Source organism: Pan paniscus, chromosome 15, assembly GCF_029289425.2.
Source record: "Pan paniscus chromosome 15, NHGRI_mPanPan1-v2.0_pri, whole genome shotgun sequence".
NCBI lineage: Eukaryota > Metazoa > Chordata > Mammalia > Primates > Hominidae > Pan > Pan paniscus.
The window spans coordinates 105,905,357-105,930,498 of record NC_073264.2 but is presented as its reverse complement, the minus strand read 5'-3'; the positions used below and the strand labels follow the sequence as shown (position 1 = coordinate 105,930,498).

General features: G+C 60.3%; 1 protein-coding gene across 2 annotated transcripts; it reads right to left on the bottom strand.

Annotated features, from left to right (window-relative positions):
- Positions 1-1,038: 1,038 nt before the first annotated feature.
- Positions 1,039-23,898, bottom strand: ADSS1 (adenylosuccinate synthase 1). 2 transcript variants are annotated; one of them, XM_063596139.1, is made up of 13 exons: positions 23,612-23,898; positions 13,286-13,388; positions 9,984-10,046; positions 9,047-9,097; positions 8,609-8,675; positions 7,720-7,827; positions 7,508-7,589; positions 7,185-7,311; positions 6,427-6,581; positions 5,238-5,362; positions 3,490-3,587; positions 2,012-2,161; positions 1,039-1,431 (listed from the first exon to the last, which is right to left on the bottom strand). In XM_063596139.1, exons 1-13 carry the CDS (start codon positions 23,801-23,803, stop codon positions 1,346-1,348), a joined length of 1,407 nt encoding a protein of 468 aa, XP_063452209.1. In that variant the 5' UTR covers positions 23,804-23,898; the 3' UTR covers positions 1,039-1,345. The 2 variants fall into 2 exon arrangements, with proteins under 2 accessions (XP_063452209.1, XP_054954050.1); XM_055098075.2 differs by having other exon boundaries at positions 1,039-1,398; positions 23,612-23,896.
- Positions 23,899-25,142: the final 1,244 nt, after the last annotated feature.

The following is a 25,142-nucleotide window of genomic DNA, read 5'->3' as shown; positions in this document are numbered from 1 at the left end:
AGAAAGCCCGCAGCCCCCTCTCCCCAGGAGCTTACCCCTGCCTCGGGGCTCCCTTTTTGTCTCTCTTGCTGTGTTATGAAAGGAGAGCATCTGGGAATACTCAAAGGCTGGCTTCTGCCTGTGTGTCCCACCCCATCTCAAGGTGGCTGTGCTGCTGAGGGACTCCGGCCTGAGGAAGGAAGAGCCCGTGGCCTGGGGCAGGGCCGTGCAGTTGCATGGCTTTCCTGCCGCTCAAGCCACTGAGGGCTGTTCTTGGTACTGTCTAGAAAAGTTGCTTGCATCCCTGGAGTCACAGGAATCTCATAACCCAGCCTATGCCCCCAGGCCCCTGCCGTGTCAGTAGAGCCTGCTGAACTTCCTGGGCTAGCGAGACCAGCTGACAGCCACAGTGCTCAGAACTCAGGGTCGAACCCCGCCAGACTGGCCTCTCTGTAGGATTCCCTGTCTTTGAAAGGATACTGGAAGGGCAGTTGTTTTTCTAAACTTACTCCAAACTCTGAGCCACTGCACCTGGCCTTCATATCATTTTAAAAACTAAACACGCTGGCGCGGTGGCTCCCACCTGTAATCCCAGCACTTCGGGAGGCCAAGGGGGGTGGATCATGAGGTCAGGCGTTTGAGACCAGCCTGGGCAGCATGGTGAAACCCCATCCCTATTAAAAATACAAAAATTAGCTGGGCGTGGTGGCGGGCCCCTGTAATCCCAGCTACTCAGGAGGCTGAGGCAGGAGAATCGCTTGAACCTGGGAGGCAGAGGTTATGATGAGCAGAGATCGTGCCGCTACACTCCAGCCTGGGTGACAGAGCAAGACTCTGTCTCAAAACAAAACAAACCATATTTAATTGACTTGGTCTCTTATATAGGCTTGTTCTATTTAATTTTCTGAGTAAACACAAGGCTTGGCTTTGTGACCCAAAAAACATGGGAAGCTCTTAGGAAGCTACATCCTCCAGACTCCTGTCACAGTGAATTGTTGTCTTTCAGTGTTTAAAAGCAAGAAAGACAAAGTCAAATCAAACATGTAACGACTGCTCCCATTCAGTGGCCATTGGAGATGTTTATTACGCTGCTTCGGCTGGACACGCAACCATGTGACACTAATGTGTCACAGAAGGTCTTTGAGCACTTTGGCTCATTTTGAATATAATTTTTAAAAATATACACAAGGCTGGCTTTCCAATGTTTAAAATCATTGTAGAAACCAACAGGTTGAACAGAAATATAAAAGTACAGAAAATGGTTTTCCTGCTTTGGTGTTGGTTGTGGCAGCCGAGGAACGTGACTGCTGCTGTTTACACAAGTCCAGACGCTGCCAGGGCCTGTTGGGATCAGCTCAGTCTGCGACTAAAACAGCTGGATCATCGACTCTCTTGACTTGCCAACACCAACCCATTTGACTGAGAGAGCAGAAAAGACTGTTACGATACACACTGGAGGCAGAAAGTTCAGAAAAAGTTGTCTTTAGTGTCGTATCTTTCTGTGTAGTTCAAATGGTAAAAGGGGCTATTTTCTCTCCAAATGGAGGCAGTTCTAATTTTTAAGTTATGAAGGTAGTGCATGTTGGGGGACTGATCCTCCCCCAGCGGAAAACAGGAGTCTCCTCCCTTCTCCCTTGGAAATGGCAACGTTAGTTACTTAGTGACTCTCCCTGCAGGCCCTTTCTCTGTAGGTGCAAACACCTCTGGGTTATGAGGGTAAACATGACACACTCATATGGCTGGGATGTGTCCCATCTGTTGAGGGTAAACATGACACACTCATATGGCTGGGATGTGGCCCATCTGTTGTTCTGGATGCGGAGAGGCAGGGGCTCCCGGCAAGGTCACACCCACACCCCAGCCCGGAGCCGCACTGCCCCAGCTCCGAGTCGTCCTTCCCTCCTGCCATGCAATATATTCACTTGGTGACCACACTTGGTTTTCTTATTGCTCACCAAGCCCTGCGCTGGGATGTGGGCCTCTTGGGGCATCCAGGGTGCAGGGAGGGTGGCTGGGGATGCAGGGCACCCACCTGCGACTCCCACGTGATTCTCCACAAAGCGGATGTAGTTCTGGGCCTGCGGGGGCAGGTCCTCCCACCTCCTGGCGCCTGTGGTGTCTGCTTTCCAGCCAGGCAGCGTTTCATACTCAACTTCGACCTTCTGAAGCATCTCCTGGTTAGCTGGGGGAAGCACACAGGAGATGAGTGGGGCCCACAGACCTCCTATCAGCAGGGAAGCAGATATTTGGTGACACGGCCACCCCCATCCAGGGCCTCCTTGCCTAGGGACTCAGCTGCAAGGAAGGCAGCAAGTGGGCACGTGGCCCAGTTTGATTTTCTCAGTGTTGGGTGGTGACCAGGGGATAGCAGTGGGGCTCAGACACTACACGCCTTCCAGACCAGAGGGACATGACACATATGTGCTACCCACTCTGCTAGAACCTCCACTGTGACATCAGCTGAGGCACTCCAAGCCTTGGCTTGGAAATTCTAAGAGACTCTAGAATCCTGAAGCACTAAGGGATCCTGAAGCATCTGTGTCCTCCCACCCCAAGAGCATCAACTCCCAGAGGGCAGGGATCCCCGCCCTGTGCAGGACTCTGTGGCTCCTGGTAGAAGACAACCACCCTTACAGATGGAAGATGCTGGAATACGGGTTCTCGCTGCAAGTGTGTTTGAGCCTTGGAGCCAGGCAGTGTTTGCGTGTCCTCCTGGGACCCTGGACCACCATGAGGAGAGCCTGCAGTCCTCAGAAGTGCAGCCTCTCAAAGGTCAGGGGTCAGGAGGGTCAGGGACACTGCCTGCAAGGACACACATGGCTCCTGTAGCCAAGTGGCCCTCTGTGGTCTACAAAGATCTGCTGAGTGGAGACCAGCCAGGAGCAGCTCGCCCAGGGCTGCTGAGGAGGAAGCCATTGTGGGGAACAGGGTCAGAACATGACCCTGGACTGAGGTCGAGGGGCCACATCCAGATGCACACAAAACTGAAACCTGTGAAACCCAGGAAAATGGCACCTCCTTCATGCTTTCCAGAAGAAGGGGTGCACGGAGCAGGGATCCTGGTTAGGTCTTAAAAATCTCACCACAAAGCATATTTTCTCAGATGAAATAGTCATCCTGTACGTCTGCATAGAGCGTTACATTTTCCAGAGCCGACAGCATCCACTAACTCCTGTGTGCCTCCCGTGGCTCCCTGCAGGTGGGCCTTTTCCTCAAGGCAGCTGAAGGTCCCCCAGGGTCCCAGGCGAGTAGTCTGTCCCCCTGAGCCACTCCCAAAACACTGGAAGGGGCCTACAGCCACCCCTGCCCAGCCAGGCCTCCTGGGGAACGTTGTGGGGAGAAACCCGTGAGAGGCAAAAGCCATGATGGAGGCTGGTCACTGGAGACAAGCTGCTTGCCCTGTGTCCTGTGAACGTGGGAACTCACCCCTCTCTGAGAAGTCACAGGTCCCATCTATTCCAATACCATGAAACGGCCCAACAGGCAGAACGGTTGCCCCACTTCACATACCTGGGAAATAGGGAATCCTTTTCCCGTTCAGCTTGTATGAGACACCGACTTTAACCTCACCCAGTATGTCCAGGATGTCCAGCTTCGTCAGGGCCAGCCTGTGGAAAGCCAAGGGGCCGGGCAAACCCAAGAAGTGGTCAGCGGTGCTGGGGTTTCTTCCGCTTGCTTTTCACCTCTCGCTTCTGTTATTTATAGCAGGGGTCCCCAGTCCCTGGGCTGTGGACCAGTACTGGTTGGTGGCCTGTTAGGAACTGGGCTGCAGAGCAGATGAGTGGTGGGCAAGCTAGCATTACGGCCTGAGCTCCACCTCCTGTCATTCAATTCTCATAGGAGCCCGAACCCTATTGTGAACTGTGCCTGCGAGGGATCTAGGCCACATGCTCCTTGTGAGAATCGAATGCCTGATGATCAGAGGTGGGACAGTTTCATCCCGAAACCATCCGCCGCCACACCCCTGCCACCTGCCCTGTCTGTGGGAAAATCATCTTCCGCCAAACTGGTCCCTGGTGCCAAAAAAGTTAGGGACTGCTGATTTACACTGAGTGGAAAAGAAAGATTAAGTGATCCCAAAAAAGTGCCATTGACAAACATGCCAGAGGGTGGGGGCTTCTGCTCACGCCCTGCACCTCATCTCTGCCTTTCCAAGTCCCCTGTACCTCGAGTGCCCCCCGGGGCCCCTGCTCCCACAGGCTCCCCTTCTCCCCTCCCGTCCCCACACGTGGTGGCTGCTGCTCGCCTGTGGCTCTGGGTGCACTTTCCCCACCACACAGCCGTGTTTGGGGCCCAGCACTGCCCTGTGTCCAGCCCGTGAGCATGGCACCCTTGTCCTAGTCACCTTCCTGGCCCCTGCCCACCCACCCACCGATGCCAATGATGGCAGCCTCCCTTCCTGGTCCATCTTCGGCACCAGGCCCTGTGCCGTGGGCTCTGTTTTTCCTCCCTCCGTGGGCAAAGCCTGAAGGGGCACCAGATGCAGCAGGCTATGGATGGGTCTGCTGAGCACTGTTGGCCCTGCCTGTCCTCCATGCTGGCCCTAGCACGTGATGAGGCTGCGCCGTGAACCCTGCACTGCGCACAAGGAAAGTGAGGGTCAGGGATCCCAGACGCCACACCCTCAGCTACTCGGTTCCTCTGCTTCCCGTTGCCGGATTGGCTCTATACCCACCTAGCAGGGGTCTGGTTAATTCTCCAGGAATTTTGGCTGATGCTCTCAACCCTGGTGAAAGATGTGCAACTCACAGCCTTGGCCTGTCTGACTGAGCTGGAAAGGAAGCCGTGAGCCCACCCCTCACACAAAGCCTCTTTCAGATCCCTGGGAGACAGCCCGAACAGCTGGGCAGCCTGGGTCAGTCTGTGGAAAGCAGAGGGGCCTGCAGAGCGGATGCCTCAACAGGCCGGCACCCATGCTGCCATCCTCCTAGCAGGATGACAGTGCATCCTTTCGTCCTGGGTACTTCCGGTCTCCACATGAAGCATTTTAACCTCTCACAAGTGCCGGGATGCCCTCATCCTTCACGGCATCAGCCCTGGGGTGGGAGTCTGTGCTCCTACGGCTGGCTCCAACACACCCTGCACAGGCCTCCATACCGCTAACCCCTGGGCCGTGCTCTGTGGAAGGGTCGAGATCAGTGGAAACCTTGTCCAAGGAGACTTGGTGGCCCTCAGCCCCTGCGTCAAGTGCTGCTTGCCTCTGCAGGTGTCGGGAGTCAGGGACGGTCCCAGTGGGGATGGCAGCATGGGTTGCTTACGCAGTGAATCCGTTGACCATGTGAGCATATCTTAGAATCATCAGGTCGAGCCAGCCGCAGCGCCTCTTCCTGCCTGTGGTCACTCCCCACTCGTGGCCGCGGGTCTGCAGCAGGTCTCCAATCTCCTACATGAGAACAGGGCGGACGTCATGTGAGCTGTCGTGGGAGCCTTGTGCAGCCTGGCCCTGCTGCTCCCCCTCCTCCCTGCACACAGCTCTCAGAATCCCTGAGGGTGCCCCGCCTCCACCGACAGTCCTTACATCCAGCTCCCGGACATCCCCACACCCCTGGTAAGCCTGTCCAGCAGCTGAGGCTCACAATGGGCAGGGCCTGGCCCACAATGCCACCTGAGCCGGCGAGCGCTCTTCCTGAACACACCAGACCACTAGGCTTTGTGAGCTGGGGAAGGCACGGGCAGCCTTGCTGTCTTCCCCTCCTGCCATAGGCAGCTGGGGGAGGCGGGCCTGGCCCTGCAGCTTGGCTTTGGGGGTCAGGGGTGTGTGTATCTCCTGATATGTATCCCTGCACCCTCTCAAGCCTCTCTGGATGGCGTCCGCCCCTCCCCGTGTTGGCTTTCCCAGCACCTGCCCTTCCTCCTGCTCAGGCACAAGGGCCATGTCCTTGCCCTACCAAGGGTCACAGGTTGAGGCTGAAAGAGGAAGGCTGGGGTCTCCTGAGGATTCTGGGGCCACAGCAGCTTCCAGAAAACTTCCTGAGGCTGGAGAGCTGGGCAGGGTTGTGGGGGATGGCTTTCAGCCCCAATTCTAGCTTGGTTGTGACAGAGGACCCCCCAACCTGGGGACAAGGCTGAGGGAAGATGCTTAGTGTCCTCTCTGAGCCAAGGTGAGTCCACCAGCTACCCTGAATGAGGGTGTCCTGAGGAACTGCAAGGCGTCCGCACTTGCCTGTGGGCCTCACACACTCCGAGGGGAACGAGGTCATGTGTACGTGTGGGCATGTGCACACCCTGTGTGAGCTCACGTGCTGTGGCCGTGGGAACAGGCCCACCCCAGCGCCTCTTACTAAGCTCTCCCCTGGCCTGCACAGCAGGAAGCGCCCTGGCGGGAGATGGGGAAATGGCACTGGCAAGGTCCGCACAGCCTCCACCCTGGCACTGCTCACCCCACCCCTGGCATCCCTGCCTGGCCTCCCTGTCCTCCCACGGGGTCCTGAGGGGCTGGGGACTCACGTTGATCTGCTCGGTGGGGAAGGCCCCGATGCCCACACGTGTGGTATAGGCTTTCACCACGCCATACACGTCACCTATGTTCTGCGGGGGGATGCCCAGGCCCGTGCACACACCGCCCACGGTGCAGTTGGATGAAGTCACAAAGGGGTAGGTCCCTACAAGACAGAGCAGGTTAGGGGGCTACCTGTCACCCCCTGTAGATTATTCCACCTGGCCCAAGAGGCCTTCTCAGTAAAGGGCAGCGGGCAGTTCAAACCGTGGGGGGCCCCCTCCGTGGGGTCACCAGCCTGGCCTGTCCTGGGGGAGTGGCTGAATGGGTGCTGTGTGCTGGGCCATGTGGCTCACAAAAGAGTCTGGGGTGAGAGGAGGGAGAAAGTTGCCCACAGCATGGCCTGAGGTGACCAGGCCGCCTCGGGGGTGAGGGTAAGCTGGTGCGCCCGTGGGGGTGAGGACGGGATATGGCTGTACAGACCATCAGAAGGGCTGGCTCTGACCCACCTTGCCGGGCTCCCTGGCCCCACCCCTGACCTTGTCACCCTGTTCTTCCATCTCTAGCCCAGCCCTTTCTCCTCTCCCCTCCCTTGCTGGCAATAGGAATACTAAGGACACGAGGATCATTTCCGCGGGCACGGATGGCACTGTGGCCTTGGAAAGCGGGTCTGCCCCTCCCTCCCCCATCGGTTCCCACAGCTCTCCGCAGCTGGGTCTTCCCTGGCAGGCACGAAAGGTCGTTGGCACGCACACCCTCCCGGACATACCGAAGTCAATGTCAAGGAGGGCGGCGTTGGCACCCTCCACCAGGATCTTCTTGGGGGGGCTGTGGAGTGCCTCATACATAAAGTAAACACCATCTCGGACCATGGGTCTGATCCGCTCAGCAAAGCCCTGCAAGGAAGGGCCAAGCAGCAGAGTGAGCCTGTGGCCTGGGGCAGGGGAGGCCTGCGTGCCAAGAAGGTTGGCCAGCCCATAACAATGCCTAGTATCGGGTGTGCCCCAAGGGTGTTCAACGAGCACCAGGTAGGACGGCCAGCCTCCCTGGAAGAGCACTTCCGCAGCCCCCACACTGCGGCCCCGGCTTCACCTTGAGCCTTTTGAGTTGGCCTTCAATGTCTATTTCCAGGGTGGGGAACATCGACTGGTGCTGGTGGGCCAGGTTCTTGAATCTGCACAAGGGACAGTCATCGTCACCCCCTGTCATGGTCCACGCTGGTCCTCAGGGCCCTCCCCACTAGCCACAGTCCCTTCTGGCAACTTCTCCCCATCCTCCCCCCGGACTGCAGACAGCTCAGGTACCTGGAGGAAAACTCATCAAAATCTGACAGGAGGTCGCAGATGCGGAGGCCTGTCCGGGCAGCTTTGGAAGAGTAGGTTGGTCCGATTCCCTTCTTGGTGGTGCCTATACTGAAAGATGGGGAGTGGGTGCCCATGAGAACCCAGGAGCCCTGAGGAGCTCAGGCATCCCACTGAGGCCATGACCCCCGCCGGCTCATGACTCCATTGCCCACCATTGCTGCCTGTGTCTGGCTGAGCTGTGAGTGTGTGCGTGTGTGGGTGTACACACTCGCATGGATGTACTGGTATGGTGTGTGCCTGTGCGTGGATGTGTGCACGTGGAGTGTGTGCATGTGTGGCTGTGTGTACTTTTGTGCATTTGCGTGGGTGTGTGGGCTTGTGTGGTGTGTGCACATGTGCATACCTGTGCGAGCATGCGTGGGCGTGTGGTGTGTAAGAGCATGAGTGTGTGCCTGTGTGAGAGTGTGAAGTGGATAAGTGTGTGACCATCACCTCTCTGAGGCAGGACACTCATCTGCTTCACTCCTGTGTCCTTGGCACATCTGAGGTTCTACTAAACTGCTTTGGTGTTCCTCGTGTCTTCCCTGGGGCCGTGTGGAGTCAGGAAAGGTGGTGGGTGTGACAGGTGACGGTAGGGCTTATGCACTCCTGGGGGGAGCCGCGTGGCAGTGGCAGCCGGCAAGGACAGTGTGCAACCCCAGCGAGAGACGGGCTGGCTCGTCCGGGGGTTGGGTGATGCGCTGTGGAATTTTGACGGTGCCATTGTCCAGGGGCTTTGAGTGGGTTGAGGTACCCTCCTCGTTGTGCCCAGGACCAGACATGCCCCACAGTCTACCGGCTTGCGGGCCCAGAAGACTCCCCGAGGGTGACAGTGTCCCAGCAGACTTACTTCTTCCCCTCTTGTGCCTGGCGCTGCACTTCCTGAAGTCCGTCGACAGCCTGGTGAAAATCAAACACTGTCGGGCGGGCCAGGTGAGGGCAGCAGGAAACAGGAGAGAAGCAGAGGACAGATGTTTACACATGGACCTCACCTCCTGCTGGCCTGAGTCTCCTGGGAAGGGGGTGGTTGAGATTTCAAAGAGGACAAACTGGGGTGTGACCATGAGTGTCTGGGGCTCAGTCTCCCCACCTGCAAATGGGCTAGTGATCCCTGACCCAGCTCCCAACTTGAAGCTCTTTAAAAAGGGTAATGTACAAGCTAATGGAGCCATGTGGAGCAAGAAGGCCTTGGGGACTTCCCTGATCTCGGTGGCCATGTAGGAGCAGGGCCGGCTGGCAATGGTGGGGGCAGGAGAGGCTGTTCCCTGTACTCCAGTGGGAAACGTACCAAGGTGGGCTCTGTCAGAGATGATGAGCCTCTTCTCCCAGTCCTTCAGGCCTGCGGGGACACGGCACACAGGTGGGCCAGTGTTCACAGGTGCGCTGCAGCTCACACGTGAGGGGCCAGAGCTGGGCTAGCTCGCCCGGCTCCCATCCAGGTGAGGCATGCAGGGAGGAGGCTGACAGGGCCACCTCTGTTGTGCAGCAAGCGGCAGACTCGCCCCTCTTGCCTCCTCCCCAGCTGAGACCTGGACCCTCACTCCACCCCGCCGCCGGGATGCCCACTCTCGTGCCTGCAGGCTTCACCCACTCCAGGCTGGCAAGCCAGAGCTGGTGTGAGTGCCCGGCTTTCCTCCCTAGCTGCTGCCACTCTGAAGGTGACCTGCCCCCTCAGGGCCTCAGTCTGGGTACCCCCTGGTGCCCATGTCCCCAGAATCACATTCTTGCTCTTTTCACACCCGTCCCGCCCTTGAGCCTGAGGCTGCAGCTCAGCGTCCTCCCAGACCCACTCAGGCTGCCGTCTGTCCCTGCCCACACTAGGTCTGACTTGCCCACACCCCCAGCTGGTGGGTCTGGCCTCTGCGTGCCTGGCCAGATGCTCCGCAGAGCCCCCAGGAGCCACATCCTTCCCTGCAGGCATAGTTAGCCCAGCAGTCCCCACTTCTCACTGGGTGTCTGGTCCAGGTCCCTGGCTCCTTCCTGGACTTCCCAGGTGCTACCTGGCCCCATGATGCTGAGGCCACCAGCATCTGAGGCCTCTGGGTTGCCCAGCTCACTCGCTTTCTGCGCGGGTAGAGCCGGCGGGTGATAAGCTGGGCCAGCTATGTTGGGAACCCACCCCCGCCAGTCCCCTCCGCGGGAGAAACCCTCAGGAAGGCTCCAGCCAACAACCGCTCAGGGCACCGTGTCCGGGACAGGGCAAGTCTGCAGGAGCTTGGACCTACCTTTCTTTTCATTCTTCTCTGCTTCCTCAAACAAGCCTGGCAAGTGGATGACCACCCCGTTGCCTGCATGAGAGACAGAGGCATGAGAGACAGAGTTGTGTCCCAGACATTGGAAAACATACATTAAGAACAGCATGAAATGGGTGGGTGCGGTGGCTCATGCCTGTAATCCTAGCACTTTGGGAGGCTGAGGCAGGAGGATCACTTGAGGTCAGGAGTTCGAAACCAGCCTGGCCCACATGGTGAAACCCCATCTCTACTAAAAATACCAAAAATTATCTTGGCATGGTGGCGTGTGCCTGTAATCTCAGCTACTCGGGAGGCTGAGGCAGGAGAATCGCTTGAACCTGGGAGGCGGAGGTTGCAGTGAGCTGAGATCCTGCCACTGCACTCTGGGTGACAGAGCGAGACTCCATCTCAAAAAACAAACAAGCAAACAAACAACAAAAAAAAACAACCCAGCATGAAATGGGCACACCTATGTTCATAGCAGCATTATTCAGAGTAGCCAAGAGCTGTCCATTGACAGATGAATGGGTAAGCAGAACACGGTCTACCCATACGATGGAAGAGTATTCAGCCTTAAAAAAGGAAGGAAATTCTGACACAGGCCTCGAAGACATTATGCTGAGTGAAATAAGGCAGTTACAAACGGACACAAACAGGATGATTCCGCTTATATGAGGTCCCTGGAAGAGTGAAATTCATAGAGATAGAAAGTAGAATGGGAGGCGCCAGGGGCTGGGAGAGGGAGACTGGGAAGTTGTTTGATATTTCAGCATTTCAGTGTGTGAAGATAAGAAAGTTCTGGAGGTGGATGGTGGTGATGGTTGCAAAACACATTCCTTGGTATTTAAGGAGCTGGAAATTGATGTCCCTGCAGAAACCTGCGCGTAGATGTGCAGCTCTATTCATAATTGCCGAAACTCGGCAGCAGTCAAGAGGCCCATCAGTAAACAAAAGGAGAAATCAACCGTGGTCCATCCAGACAGTGGAGTATTGTTCAACACTGAAAACAAATGAGCTATCAAGCCATGAAAAGACATAGAGGAAAGTTAAACGCATGTTACTGAGCGAAAGAAGCCAATCTGAAAAGGCGACATACTGTACAATTCCAACTCTGAGATTCTGGAAAAGGCAAAACTGAGGAGACAGCATAAGACGAGTGGCTGCCGAGGGTTGAGCGGGGAGAGATGAATGAAATGGGTGGAGCTCGGGGGTTTTAGGACAGTAAAAAATTCTGTACGATACTCTAGTGGCAGATACACAGCATACATTTGTCCAGACTGGTAGAATGTACAGCACCAAGTGTGAACCCCGAGGTGACTATGTACTCTGGGTGATCATGACCTGTCAGTGTAGGTTCATCGATTGTCACAAATGCACCGCTCTGGTGGGGCATGGTGGCTCATGCCTATAATCCCAACATTTTGTGATGCTGAGGCAGGAGGATTGCCTGAGGCCAGGAGTTGGAGACCAGCCTGGGTAACATAGCAAGACTCCATTTCTAAAAAAGAAAAATGCATATATATATATATATATATATATATAAGCTAGGTGCGGTGGCATAAGCCTGTAGTCCTGGCTACTTGGGAGACAGAGGCAGGGGGATCCCCTGGGCCCAGTAGGTTGAGGCTGCAGTGAGCCAGGACTGTGCCATTGCATTCCAGCCTGAGTGACACAGCCAGACCCTGTCTCAAAATAAACAAAAAACAAAAAAACACAAATACACTCCTGAGCTCTAAACCCCTTGCTTGAAGATGAAGCCTTCAGAAACCCCTGCTGCCTCCCCAAGGAACCCCTTTCCCTTTGCCAGTTCCCGCTGAGGCTGGCCATGGCACAGGCTCAGCTGAGGGAGACGGGACTTCAGTCCAGACGAGAGTGATCCGGAGACGACGCAAGCCATGGTGAGCACAAAAGGTCACCCAAATGCCACGGCATCCTGAAATAAACACGCAGCAGAGGCCTGGAGTGTTGCAAGCTCAGGGTGTCTGTGTGAGCCCTGGCACGTCCTGCTACTTGCTAAGCGGTGCCTCTTTGGCCTTGTTTCCTGCCATGTGGGGCCCAGGGCTGGGCAGGACGAGGCTGGCGGCTGGAGAAGGCTTCCTGCAGCACAACCCGGAGCGGCCAGCCAGTGCTACTGCCCAGTCTGCCAGGGCTAGGGGCTCCTGCGACATGGCGGGCAGGCCACCTCACTGCTTAGGGCCTCCCTGCTGTGAACTAGGGACCGCCCCCACACTGTCCTAGCCCCACTGCTGGGAGGGCCAGGGACTGGGTCTGCACCCAAGGGGATGGTCTTGGGTGAGTCACTCCAGCTCAGCCCCTGACCACACATGGCCCCTGCGGCAGCCACCTCTGCGCTATCTTCCTCCTTCTGCTCACATTGAATGGGCCCAGGCCCATGCCATCTGTTGGGCACACACCTGAGGCGCCTGACCCCCACTTCCTGACGGGCTGGGAAGGGGTCAGATACATCACAAGGATGGCCTTGCTGAAGTCTGGAAACAGCTGGAAGGGAAAGTACAAGAAGGGGCCTGGCTGGCTTGGCCACTGGGATCAGGAAAAGCTTCTCTGAGCAAGGGGCTCTTGGGCTAAGAGCTGAGGCCAGGGTGCACAGAGCAGGCTCCTGACCGAGAGAAGGAGGGAAAGAGCCACGGAACCCTGGGGGCAGAGGTGGCTTGCCTCTCAGAGCACCGAGTGGTCACAGGTGGCTGCAGGGGAGAAGCTGTGTCCGGACCCAGGAGGGGGCAGGCGATGTGGAAGGAGGTCCCTCTGCAGCACGGACTGGGAAGGGGCTGGAACCAGGCCTGCCAGGTGGCCACAGCAGCCCAGGCAAGAGGACGGCCACATGGCTCGGCAGGGCCAGGGAGGGCACGGCCTTGTCCACACAGCCTGGTCGCCACGCAGTGAGAAGCCAGACCTGTGGCAAGCACATACTCACTCACAGGCATGCACATGCAGTCACGGGCACATGGGCGTGTGGTCTCCATGCCCACACAGGAAGTGTGTGCATGCGAGGGATCAGGGATCAGGGATCAGGCACTCCCGCTCCTGCGCGGTGGATATGACTCTGCCCCTCCTCCCATCAGCCCTGGGTCCTCTCAGCTGCGTTCCCAGCCCAGGCCCGGGCTATGCAGGTTTCTGTGCACCAGTGCCTGGTGGGGCGGGTGGAGGCTGGGGTCCAGCCTACTGCTAGAGCAGTCATCACCAGGCTCTGGTGCCCCGTGCCCCCGCGCGTGGGGCTCCTGGGCTGGCTGACACCCCCTTTCCTGCTCACACACAGGTCGGGGCAGGGCACTCACCAATGAAGGACACGGCCTTGGTGTTGATGATGCCGCTGGGCAGCAGGTGGAAGTCGTACTCCTTCCCATCCACCACCACTGTGTGGCCGGCGTTGTTGCCCCCCTGGAACAGAAACCCGGCTGAGCTGAAGGCACTTGGGTACTGAAGACCCCCCGGACATGGACTGACCCACATGGGGCTTCGTCTGTCCCTGCAGGGCACTGCTGTTGGATTTTGGGGTGTCTGGTTTGGTGGCCAGCTCTGATGCGTCTGTGCAGGACTGGGATGTGGGCATCCTGCACCTTGGAAGGAGGGCAGCAGTTTGGTCAGGGGCCTGGGTCGGGGAGGGTCTGGCCCAGGCTGGTGCCAACACCTCCAGGTGGCTTGGTGCAGGTCTCTGCAGCTGCGGGCCCCGCTCTGGAGCTCGCTCCTCTCATGCAGGAATGAGGAGGCCTAACCCTTCCACAGAACATGAATTCAGCACCCCCACGGCCAAATCTGCCCTCACCCACTTTAGCAGAGACCCTTCCCTTTGGGCAGGCACCTCCTGTCTAAGAATGAAAAAGAAAAAGCCATTCTGAGCCAGCCCTGTTCTGGGAAACACCCAGCCACAGGCTCCCCTCTCTGGGGGGATTCCTGCTGATGGTGGGGAGAGGGCCTGGGACTAGGATGTGCAGGCTCCAATCCCCCTCCTGCCATGAGATAGCCACATGATACAAGCAAACTGTGCCACCGCCCTGGATGCCACTGCCTTCGCTTCCCCAAGGGCCTCTTGTGCCAGCGGAAGCTAGAGGATAAGGTAGGGACCCTCTCCAGGTGGGGCAACAACCAAAGCCCTCCTGCCTTTTGCTTGGCTCTGCTCAGCAGGGCACAGGTCCAGTGGGTGTCCCCTGCTGCCCCCACCTTCTGCTCCTGCAGGGCAGGTGGGCTGGTGGCATGATGGATACAGGGACACTCCAGTTCCAAGGCATGGCTCATAGGGCTCCCCTACGTGCAGGCAGGAGGCCCCGCTTCACAGCTGAGGAAGAGGCAGCATCTCTGATGGCCCATGATGGCCCACTGCCCCTGAAGCCAGGCCCCCACCAACGGCAAGAGGTATCCCTCCAGCACCTTTTGGTCTTTATGCCACCATAAGAGACCCCTGTAGGCCACATGTGGCAGAGCCTGGAGGGAGCCCCAGAAGGTCTCTGCCCCAGGAGAGAAGGCCAGGTCTCCAGCCCCACTTCTGGCCAGCCACTGGATGGCATGGGGGACCCTCCCTGTTGCCCTCTCTCCTTGAGCTCCACCTGGAGGGTAAGCAGGGTCCCAGTGGGGTGGGGGGGGGACACACACAGATACCCTGCCCCACAGACTGGTCTGGTCTCTCCTTCACTACTTCCCTTTTGGGGCCCACTCTGTCCCCAGGACCCCAGAGCCCAGATCCAGTCCCACCTTCCTGCCTCACCTCCCGGCAGAAAAGCCCTCAACTTGTCTACGCATGGGGGATTCTCCCAGCCACACCCCACTGCTCTCCGCCCAGCAGAGGGGTCTCAGCTCCCCTCCCACCCTCACAAGCCTGGCAGTGGGGTGTCTCACATAGCCTTTCCCCACCTGCCCAAGCAGGACCCTCAGTGATGGCGGCCCCTCCCTCTGCACTAGCTCCTCACGATGCATCTGGACAAGAGTTACACAGAAACAGCCCCGGCGGCTGGTGGCAGGGCAACCCTGGGGACAGACGGGGGGCAGATCCAGAGATGCCAGGCAGGGGGCTCACCCTCCTGGGACGTAACTTCACACAGTGGCAGATTAGGCAGCACTCGGAGCCCTGAAGCCCCTTCCCAGGGCAGGAGTCCCCACCTCCACGCCCTGACTTCTGCCTGGCCCTGCCTGGCTGGGCCCAGTCCTTATAGGAAACCAGTTCAGGACAGTGGCTCTGGGCGGGCCGGTGCTGGGTGAACTGGGTGGGGATCCTGGGAGGTGGAGAGATGCAGGAAGCCTGATGGCAGGAGGGAGGGTGGTCTGAGGGCACCTGGAGGCCTTGGGGGAGCTAATGCTGCCAGGCGCCAAGGCAGGGTGGGGGTGGAGGGTCAGGGTACTTCTGCAGCCTGGGCGGATGGGCAGGGCTCTCAGCCTGTGCTGCTCAGCAGACCCTGAGTCAGCCCTGGGCGCAAAGGTTCAGTCCATCGGGACGGGGCAGGCCCTGGCGTGACTCAAACAGATTCTGGGTTTGAGGGTCACTGCACCCTCCTGGAGACCCCCACCCTTACTCTGTCCTTGCCTCAGCACATATGTGGTAATTCCTATCCGCTGGGGTCATGGAGTACCTTCATGCCCACGATTGCATCTGCTGCCTTTTGGGGGCAGTCAGGGGTGAGGTCTCTGAGGACAGGTAGGGAAACTGAGAGAAGGGAAGCCTATCCCTTGTACACAGCCCCGCCTGTGGCGGGGGGCAGGCGTCGAGGGATGACCTGGCAGTCAGGCCAAGTGCTGCCTACCATGGCAGAGTGCCCAGGGCCCACGTCAACAGGCCCAGGAATGCCCTGCTGGGCACACCCTGGCTCTGTTGGGGGCAAACACAGGCTCCTAGGAACAGGCGTGGCTTGTCGTAGGCCAGTGGGTGTCCAATGACCGCAGGGCCAGTGCCAGGCCACCCCTGGGAGCAGGAGCCAGCTCAGGACACTGAGCCTGGGGCCTGCTGATCCGCAGGGGCTCCCAGTTCTGGGGAGCCCAGGACGATGGCCCCAGAGAGACCCCAGTCTGTCCTCCCATCACCAGTTGAGGTCTCAGGACATCAGGCTGCACAGGCACGTGGTGAGAGGTTGGGGACAAGAAGTCCTCCTGCCTTTCCTCCAGCTTCAGCCTGGGATTCCCACAGCAAAGGCATCCAAGGAGGGCTGGACAAAGGGGGACAAAGGAAAACTGGTACCGTCAGGCTGGGGCTCTGCACAAAGGCAGAGCCTTCAGGTCCAGGCCAGGGTCTGCCTTGCCATGGGAGCCACCAGCCAAGGCTGACCATGAGGCTGGCCGATGAGGAGGGACCAAACATCAGGGCCAGCCTCGCCTCCTGGAGAAGCACCAGGACCTTCCTTTGGAGCTGCCTCGGGCTGCAGGTGTGCAGGGCCCCTCAGCATGGTGTGCAGGGCAGTCCGGAGGCTGCTGCCCTCTCACAGGGCTTCCTCCTCTTGCACAGACGCACCGGTGCCTCCAGCCCCACCGGTCTCCCTCTTCTCCTTTCCTGGCCCCTGCTGGCCCAGTAGATGGGTCCATGGATCCTGCTGCAGGGGGCCCCTCAGGGTCTGCTTGTTCCAGGCAGCCCGGCCCTGAGCCCTAAGTCCTGTCACCATCCCCCCAGTGCCGAGCCCCCAGGGCAGCCGCACTCACTCTGTCTTTCCTGCCTCATGGGGATAAGTGATGGGCAGAAGAGCCAGGGTGAATGTGTGCCACAGGACAGCCCTGCTCAGGCACAGCTCCCACCACAGCCCCTCAGGCCAAGCTCCAGGGTCCCCACATCCAGCCGGCAGGCCTCTCTGCCAGGCACCCCTCGGCTGCCCTGCTCCTCTGAAAGCAGAGCTGAGGCACCTGAGCTCAGGGAAGGCCATGGGCACATCCATCCTTCAGCCACCACTCAGGGTCCTCTAGGGGCTGCAGAGTCCTACATTTACCTAAGATGCCCACTGCTGCCCCTACAGGTGGAGAGGAAGCCCAGCCCTGCTGCTCCTAGGAAAGGAGCCCCCTGCATGGCCAATGGGCTGAGCCACATGCTGTGAGCTGCCATGGACAGTCACCCATGTTGCACACTGCACAACTCTAGGGGGTGCTGTCACAGAGCCATGGCATGAATGATGGCGCCTAGAGGTGTAGCAGCTGCAGGGCCACATCATGCCACCTTTCCACTGTTTGCCAGGTCAGGGACAGTAGATTAAGGTAAGCCCCCAACTCTCAGAAGCACAGTGATGCAAGGGTGCGAGTGAGAGAGACGATACGAAGATGGATGGTGCAGAACACCTGCCTTGAGTGACCTGTACCCAAAGGCTCAGACCAGGCTGGGAGCCCAGAGTTAGGGGCACCCAGGGAGCCTGGTGGCCCCCTGGCGCTCTCTACCTGCCTCCAGGTTTCTCTTGGGGTCTTCCCCTCTGTGGTGCAGGCTTGGGTCAGGACACAGCTCTGAGCCCCCATGGACACTGAGCCCCCCCCCCCGCCTAGTCTGGCTTGTCACTCACAGTCCCTAGGGGACATCCGTGCCAGCTGCCTCCCTGGTGGCAGGGAGTTTAGGAAAAGAGGCTCTCTCCATCCTGGACAAGGCCCACTCAGGAACCAAACACAGCTCTGACCCCTGCTTTGTCCCTGTGGGTGCAGCCAACTCACCCCTCTGGGGGCCAGGGAAGGCACGGCCCTGTGGCCAGCCCTATCTCCACTGCCCCACTCAGGCCCTCCCCTCCAGGAGGCTGTGCGCACCCTCACACCCGCAGCACCTCTCGGGGCCACTCCCCAGTCCTCCCACCATTGCTGGTCCCTCCAGGCATTTTATATATGTACATATATTTATAAGTAAATATCTCTCTACATCTCTCTCCATATCATCTATCTATCTATAGTCTCCAGGGCTGCCAAAACAAAATACACAGCCTGGACAGCTTTAAACAATGGAATTTTTTTTTTTGAGACAGGGTCTCACTCTGTCGCCCAGGTTGGAGTGCAATGGTGTGATCCTGGCTCACTGCAACCTCTGCCTCCTGGGTTCAAGCTATTCTACCACCTCACCCTCCCCAGTAGCTGGGACTACAGGCGCCCACCAGCATGCCCAGATAATTTTTGTATTTTTAGTAGAAACCAGGTTTCACTTGGCCAGGCTGGTCTTGAACTCCTGACCTCAAGTGATCCGCTCGCCTCGGCCTCCCAAAGTGCTGGAGTTACAGATGTAAGCCACCGCACCCACCCGCTCCCCTCCAGGTGTTAAGGATCCGGCTCCTGCAGTCTCCTGGGCAGGCAGGTGTGGCCTCCTGCATTTGACCCGTGGCTCCTCCAAGCCCTCTCCTCTCCCAACGTCACCCTAGTTGGGCCTCCACAGGCACTGGGAAGGTGAGGGGTGGGCTGAGCTGGCATGGAGTGGCCACTCAGTAGCTGGAGACTCCTTGGAGGCAGCCAGGGGAGGGCTGTGCTGTGACCTGGGGACAAGCTGAGGGTCAGGGCCAGTTTCGTGGGCCTCTGCCCACCTCCTTGCCTCTGGGTTGCCACCCCACAGCTCCTCCCTACCATGCCGACGCCACGCTCCTCCCCACGACGCCGACGCCACGCTCCTCCCCCCAACGCCGACGCTACCTCCTCCCCCCCACGCCGACGCCATGCTGCTGACACCTGCAAGGCGTCTCCACACACAGGCTTTGTCCTTGCTCCTCACCTCCACACTGCCCAGATGGCGCATGCCCTGCCCCTGCACTGAGCTTGTCACCCGTGCGTGTCCCAGCCTTGCCCTGCAGCCATCGTCCTGCTCCTGTCCACCCCGTCCCTAAACCCTTGGGATGCCACCTGCCATCTGCCTGGCTTGGGGGCTGTCCATTGACCTCCTTTGACCTGCCAGGGCCCCCTCCACTCCCGGCCCACTTGGCCACTGCCCTTCTCTGCCCTGCAATCCATAGGCCCTTTACTGCCATGGATGACTTCTCTGGCCACAGCGTCTGCTTGGCCCAGGGTTCCCAAGGAGGCCCCTTTCTCTCCTGCAATGCAGCCCCCATCGTCAGCCCTACCTGCAGCAACACCTGGACGAGGCTCGCTACCTCCTATGCTCCAGAGCCTTCTTCTCCCCACAGCGTTAGCGGACTGCATCTCTGACGGCGCCGTGCCTCAACGCCACTGCACTCTGCCCGCTTCCCCCTCGGCCCTAGCTGTGCCAGGCCCATGCTATACCACCTCCTGGTTCAGCTCTCATGCAGGCTTGGGGAGGAGGGGACAGTGGAGTGGCTGTTTGCACCTCTCCCCCTGGAATGGGAGCGACCAGCTCTTCTGCCTCTGTGTCCATCCCCAGCCCTGGCCCAGGGCCTGGCTGTCAGCGAGCTCACGCCAGGCAGTGAAGGCAGCAGAGTGGCAAGCGCAGGGGGAGGCCGGCGGTGCTTTTCAGAGGCCGTGAGGCTCCTGGGCCCAACCTCTTAGCACTGGCACTCAATGGCAGTTTGTACGACGACGGTGCCCGGCACAGAGCAAGGGGCCCTGGCGCCCAGTGTGCACACACCTGTGACTACCAGTGTGGTGCGGTGGGTTCACCCACTTACACTGCTTCACTCCCTTCTGGGCTCTGCTTGCAGGCTCCCACCATTCATTCATTCCTTCAACCCAAAGGAATTGTTCTCTGCCCCTTTTGGTAGTGGGGTGAGGTCTGGGACAGAACCGAAGTCACTGGTACAGGTGTGCAGGTCTCAGCTGCCTGGGACTGGTGTTCCTGCAATGAGGCAGGGCTGTGCGTAACTGCAGGGACCGTCTGTCCTGGAGCCATGGCCCAGTAACCAGCACCATCAACAGTGCAGAGGTGGGGTAGGGGGTAGACCTCTTTCTGGAAGCAACCCCAGGCATTCCCTGGCCAAGGCAGCTGCCCCTCTGACTCCCAGAAGGTCTCTGGTGCACCCTGGAGCCTGAGGCAAAGCGTTACCTGATGGCCCCTTGGAAAGGGTGCCCAGAGCCCCGACAGCCACAGCACAGGGGCCCTCAATGCACAGGATGCCAGCTCCCACCTGGTGCTGCCACACCACAGAGAAACACCCTGTGATCTCACACCCCTGCATACATAGCCATAGCTTTCCACCCATCTGCCGGCTGGACACTGGCTCTAGCTAGACCTGGAGGGCACGGGAGGCTGGGAGTGCGCTATGGAGACCCAGGGCAGGCCCCTTCAGCCCGTGTACTGGGCATGACCAGACATAAACAGCCCAGTGCCCTGAGGTCAGCACTGCAGCAGAAGGACGGGGATTCTAAACCCTGACCAGGGCGCGCTGGAGCCCTGTGGTCCTTGGCAGGGAGCCCAGTTATCCAGAGGAAGTATCTTGGAGATGGAAGGAGGAACTAGGGGGTAAAGGCCGGGCACTGCCAGCCTGGGAACAGGGGGCAGGGGAGACCCAGGTGCACCTGCCTTCAGCTGCCCATTTGAGGGGTAGGAGCTGGACATGCAGGCGGGGCACGCAGGGGAAGGAAACGCCATGGACACAAGGGAGGAAGCACAGGCGGAGGTACCTGGGGACCCCTCGGAAGTAGGATGGGGTGTCTGTGCCCAGAGAGAAGAGAGGGAACACAGGACCCCAGCACAGACAGGCAGACGATGTGATGTGGCCGCAGAGCAGGGAGGGCAGACCTGGCTCAGAGGAGACTCAGCCTGGAGGGGAGAGAGGCTTGGAAGCAGCCAGGGGAGCAGGCAAGGAGGAAGATGGCATAGTGGGGCCAGGGGGCATGGTGCAGCCGAGCAGACCCAGAGCCGCCCTGGAATGGAGGAAGGACAGCCGAGGTGTAAAGGTGGGGGTGTGGGCAGAAGGTGGGGGATGCAAAATGTAGGCTCAGCCTGGAGAAGGGAGGCTGCCCAGGAAACAGGTCCTAAAGGTGGACCCAAGGCGGGAGACTGTGGGAGGTGACAACACTCTCAGGGGCCCCCAGGGGCACTCTGACCACAGGCCCCAAACCACCGGGATGGGAAAAGAATGAGGCGAGCCATGCGGGGCTTTGGGCAGCCCCAGATCACCTCTGGGCAGAGTGGAAAGTCCATGTCCAGGGTGAGCAAAGCAGTGACTCTTGCCAAGTGCCAGGGGCCACCAGGGGGCTTGAGAGCTGGGCTCGAAGTGATGGCTCTGCTGGTGCAGGCGTCAGCAGCAGGCAGAGCCAGAGCCTGGGTGTCCAGAGGCTTGGGCAGCCAGGGAAGGAGCATAGCCAACACCCAGGGTGGCCCCAGGCCCAGGTGACCCTTTGGGGACTGGGGAGCAGAACAGGCTTGTTGCCAGGGCTGGCAGCTTCAGCCCTCCTGGCAGCCAGCCTGCCTCCCAGATGCGGCCCAGCCCGCTCTGCCCACTGCGTGCACTTTGACCACCTGGACCACTCGGCCCTCGCCCTGTCCTCTGCTCAGCCCCTCGAGTGAGAGGGTGAGGTTTGGCCTCTGTGCGCCTGGAGACCCCCATGTCGGGTACCTTCATCTGGCTTCAGGCATCCACAGTCCAAGTAAGAAAGACGCAGTCTTCCCTGGGGAGATCCAGCCAGACCCTCACTCTGCCAGCCTCTGACGACATGGGGTGGTCAGACATGGTGTGCACAAGAACAGGGGAGGTGCTGGGAGCCCGGTGGTAGGGGAGAACCCCCACCGCTAGGAGGAGAGATGGGCACTGTGAGGTAGGGGTCACTGAGCACTTGCAGAGAGCCTGGGGCTGGGGCCCCAAAGAAGACCAGTCCCTGACCTTCCCTTGCAGAGCGGCGCCCCGCTGAGATCCAGCTAGGTCCCCGCACTCGCAGGTGGGGACAGAGGGCCAGGCCCTGGGCTATCATGGTGGGCACGTGGCGCCAGTGAGGGCTCCAAATGTGGCAGTGACTCATTCCTCCACGCCTGAGCCTCTGTTCCCCTGTGAAGGAGCTCTTCAGGATGATCCTGCCTCACTGGCTCGTGAGGAGGCTGCAGGGAGACAGGTGTGGGCTCCAGGGACAAACCTCTTTTATTCCCACTCACTTGGAGAGCCAGGGGCTCCCTCAGGCTGTAGGGTGGCCTGGCGGGGGTGGCCTGGCGGGGGCGGCCTGGTGGCCGGAGTGCGGGATGGGCTCCAGCCTGCTGCATCCTCCGTGCTCCCGTGTGCAGCTGCGAGTGAGCAGGGCTGTGGGGGGACTGGGTGGGGGGCACAGCAGGGAGTGCCCAGATCCAGAACCATCTCCACAGCTGGGAGCGCAGAGCCAGGTGAATGCTGTGTACAGCACCTGTGGGGGCCCCAGCCCGCCCTGCAGAAGTGCATGGCACCCACCAGAGCTGGCAGCTCATAGGGAGGGGCCTGGGCCTCACGGGAGCAGAGAGGTCTAAGGAGGGTCGGGGGCCGTGGCTGCCCCACGCTGAGGGCGCCCTGGAGGGTGAAGAGCAGTAGAGCACTGGACACGCCCCCTGGCGGCCCAGGACAAGGTGGCGGGGCAGAGGCAGTGTGGAGGGAGCATGGGCTGAGGACCACCTCTAGGACCTGGGGGATCTCTAGAGCGAGGGAAGCGCTTGCTGCTGCTTAGGACGGAGAGCGAGGGGGGAGGTCCCCCACCGTCCCAGGAAGAACTTTCTAGGAAGACACAGTCCCTTCCGGCAGGAGGGGTTCGGACAGCCCTGAGCCACACAGGGTGCTGGGCTGACTCCCTTCGTCTCGGGCCCCAGCCCTCCTCTCTGGAGCTCAGGAAGGAGGCCACAGAACCCGGAGAAGGGACGGTGCAGGGGCCCTTGTTCCATTATTGGCAGCAGCCCCAGGCAGGCTCCAAACCCCAGACGCGTGCATCCCAAAGTTGACCCCTTTGTGCCTGGAGCTGTAAGTCAGCCCATGGGCAGCAGACTTGGCTGCCCTGGCATGGGGCATGTAGCCCCAGGGTGGCGGCCCGAGAGAGTGCCCAGTGTCCAGCTCAGTCAGAACAGATGAGGGCGCTGAGAGCAGCTGCCAGCTGGCAGAGGCCCCGCCCTGGGCCCTGGGGGACAAAGCAGGTCTGGCCTCCTCGGTGGCACTGCCAGCCACTGGGTCACCCTGGCCAGAAGTCTGTGGCCCTCCCTCTCCCATGTCTGGCTAGGATCGTCCCAAGCACCCTCCCTCAGGCCCGGCCCCAATTGCCCCCCAGGACGGCCTGGCCCCCTTCCACCTCTGCCTCTCCTTGGCTGACTCACCGGGGTCACCCCCACCCAGCGGGCAGCTTTTACCCCCTCCACCACCTGCCGATCTTGCGGGGAGCCGGGTAAGCCCTATCCCAGACCCAGACAGGCCCCAGGTGATCACTGTAAATGAGGAAGGGGGGTGTCTTGGGGGTCCTCAAACCATCCTGGGGCTGGGTCCTCTGGTTCCCCCATGGAGGGTCCAGCGTCACACCCATGGCATGCGCCACCCCCTAAGGATCGGGTGTCCCCAACTCAGCGACTTGTATTTATAGCTGTGCCCTGGCCCGCTGCCGGGGTGGTGGAGGAGGGGTGGGTGGAAGGAGGGCGGTGTGTGTGGGTCGGGGGGTGTGTGAGTGATGCGTGTGCGTGCGTGGGTGGGGTGGCCCTGGGAAAGGTGCTCCCGGAAGGAGGGCATCCAAGCGGGTGAGTGACCGGCCAGGGCATGGGAGGACAGGGGCTGTCTGGGTCGGGGGAGGGGGGCTCGCTGGGCGGTGAGGGAGGGACCCGGCGCCCCAGCCCGCACCTGGCAGCGGCTGATGATGTCGGCGTCCGTGGCCAGCAGGTCCACCACCTTGCCTTTGCCCTCGTCCCCCCACTGCGCGCCCAGCACCACCGTCACGCGGGAGCCGGTCGCCGCCGCCTCCTGCTGCAGCCGCCCCCGCTTGACGCCGCCTGCGCCGGGGGGCCGGTCGTTGGAGGCTCGGGTCCCCGACATGCTGGCTTGGCTCTTCCGCTGCGCTGGCCCGGCCAGGAGCCCGCCGCCGCCGGCGTCCGCGCCATTAAATGGAGCCGGACCGGGGCAGGGGGCGGGGCAGGGGGCGGGCCGGGGGCGGGCCAGGGCGGGCGCAGTGACGCCCCGGTGACCTCCGGCCGCCAAATCCCCGCCCCCTCGCCGCTGCCTGGGAAGCCCAGTTGAGTCTCGAGCACTTTAGGGGTGAGGGGCCGCACGGACCGACGGCCAGGCAGGCAGATGGCCTGGGGCGCCGCCCCACGAATTTGCCAACGGAGGCAGTTTCTCGCTAGCCCGTCGGGGACCAGGGCTTGTGCACCGCGACCTCACCCCCCCCGAAGCCCTTGCCGGGCCCAGGACTTCGGGGTTCCAGCAACTGCAGGGGTGGTCGTTCCCTCCAGGGAAGGAGTGCGGTTTGCAAAAGGGGAGCTGCGTCCTGCACCCCACCTAGAGGGTCCGCACTCTCGGGGCGCGCACATGCCCCCCGTGGAACCCCGAGTGCCCTGGGCGCGGGCGCGCCCCCTGGCGGCCGCGAAGAGCCGCGCAGCGCGTCCTCTCCGAGGACTTTGTGTCCCCGCAACTGCCCGCACTTCTGCCCCACGGCAGGGGCCCCGCGTCCCGCCCGGGCGCGCTGTGGCTCGGGCCTGGCTGTAGCGAGCAGGCGGGCTCCAGCATGGAGCTCCGGCCCTCAGCAACCAAGTCTGGGGTAAAGGGACCCATCCTGTCAGCGTCACCTGGCTGGCATGGGAGCAACCCCCAGGGATGCACACCACAGTGGGGCCCAGGTTCCCAAGAGGTCCCACACCAGACCTTCCCGGCCCAGCCTGTGGAGGGACTAGGCCCCAGAGGGAGGCGATGGTCTGCGAGGTTCCCGTGTTCCCGGCTGGTTGTCCTGTCTCACCCATCCCGCCCCACCCCTCCCAAGTAGATGAGGCTTGGAGGAAGCCAGCCCTGGTGGCCAAGAGAAGGGTCCTGGGGCCCCAAGGGCAGAAAAGAGAATCAGGTTCTTGCTTCAGAGCAGGGAGGCGGGGCCCTTTGTTCCCTCCCTGAGGGCTCTCAGTTGCCAAAGAGCCTGGAGCCACGAGGCTCCTTGGGCTCAGGGCAACTCCAAGGCTAGTGACAGGGAGTCCATGGAGATGGGACACTCCCTATGAGGAAGGAGTGGAGCTTGGGCCTGTCACAGCAAAGGTCGCTCACACTGAGTTAGTGATTCAGGTGCAGCCAAGGACACCACTGCCCACCCCTGCCTGCAGCCTCCCCACCCCTCCTCTCTGGGTGCCTGACCCTGCCCCAGCCTGGGGGAGAGGGGCTGTTTGAAGCCTGG

Coding starts and splice junctions, on each gene's coding strand:
- ADSS1 (XM_063596139.1), bottom strand. CDS start 23,803: ATGTCGGGGACCCGAGCCTCCAACGACCGGCCCCCCGGCGCAGGCGGC. Junction 8,676..9,046: donor CTCTGACAGAGCCCACCTTG/GTACGTTTCCCA, acceptor CCCGCCCGACAG/TGTTTGATTTTCACCAGGCT. Junction 3,588..5,237: donor ATGGTCAACGGATTCACTGC/GTAAGCAACCCA, acceptor GGCTTTCCACAG/GCTGGCCCTGACGAAGCTGG.